Source organism: Dinoponera quadriceps, unplaced genomic scaffold, assembly GCF_001313825.1.
Source record: "Dinoponera quadriceps isolate SergipeBrazil2010 unplaced genomic scaffold, ASM131382v1 scaffold10220, whole genome shotgun sequence".
In the NCBI taxonomy this organism is placed as follows: domain Eukaryota; kingdom Metazoa; phylum Arthropoda; class Insecta; order Hymenoptera; family Formicidae; genus Dinoponera; species Dinoponera quadriceps.
Genome location: NW_014563978.1, coordinates 267 through 1,403, shown reverse-complemented (window position 1 = coordinate 1,403; position 1,137 = coordinate 267). Strand labels below are relative to the sequence as shown.

The 1,137-nt window shown below is 60.2% G+C and overlaps 1 protein-coding gene across 1 annotated transcript; it reads left to right on the top strand.

The window, feature by feature from the left end:
- Positions 1 to 367: 367 nt before the first annotated feature.
- LOC106751254 lies at positions 368 to 874 on the top strand (the record flags this gene model as incomplete). The annotated part of the gene is made up of 1 exon (XM_014632111.1): positions 368 to 874. A coding segment is annotated over exon 1 (507 nt), but the record flags the coding sequence as incomplete, so codon positions are not given.
- Positions 875 to 1,137: the final 263 nt, after the last annotated feature.

The window sequence follows — 1,137 nt, the reverse complement described above, 5'->3', positions numbered from 1 at the left end:
CACGTGGACGGAACCGGCGTCGAAGTGGGGCTCAGTATGAAATACCTGGTCCTCATCCTGGATGGTTCCTGGGTGTTCGTACCTCATTTCGAGGAAATAGGACGGCCACCGCGTTAGGTGGTCTCCTGCCCAATATCGACGGTCCAAACGCCAAGGTCAGGCGGCTGTACACAAATGTGGTGCACAGCATGGCCCTCTACAGGGCCCCCGTCTGGGCGGACAAAACGGTGGGCAACCGCCGCATCAAGTCAATGAAGCGGCGATCTAAGAGATGGATTGCAATCCGACTCGCCCGCTGCTACTGGACTGTGTCCCACACAGCCGCCACGGTCCTCGCGGGGTTATCCCTGCGGAGCTTTTTGCGCAAATGTACGCGGAAACGTACGAGCGCATTGGGGAGTTCCGCTGGAACGATCGAGTTGAACTCACCGTGACCTTGGCAAAGAAACAGGCCCGGCAAAAGGCGATCCTCCGCTGGAAGCTCCAGCTGGGAGGTCCCCAAACGCCGGGCCGGCGGACCGTCGATGCCATCCGGTCCTGTCTCCAAGAATGGATAGACAGGGCCCGAGGCGGTTTATTGTTCCCTCTGGCGCAGGTGCTCACCGGACATGGTTGTATCGGTGACTACCTGTGCCGGATCGAAAGGGAACGCACGGCACGCTGCCACTACTGTGCAGCAGGCCGGAACTCCGCGCAGCACACACTGGCCGAGTGTCCAGCGTGGGCTGACCAGCGCGGAGCCCTGGTCTCAGTGGTAGGAGCATATCTGTCGCTCCCGGCCGTAGTTCGCGCGATGGTCGCGAGCGAGCAAAAATTGAAGGAGGTGTCTTCCTTCTGCGATCAAGTCATGCGGCAGAAGGAGGACGCCGGGAGGGTGAGGAGGGGGAAAGTTGGAAGTGAGGTGAAATGTTTCCCCTTCAAACACGATGAGGAAGAGGACGGAGGCGGCGGTGGGGAGAGACCGAGGTGAAGGAGACGAGCCTTCCCGGGTCCCCATCGCTGAAGAAACCCGCCCACCGTAAGAGGGTGGAGTAGGTCTCCGCCGGGGGTGGACACTAATTTGAGACCGCCTCCAGAATAATGCGGGGCTAACTAGTAGTCAGGAGCCCCCCAAAAAAGGGTCGAACGGGAAGGGTT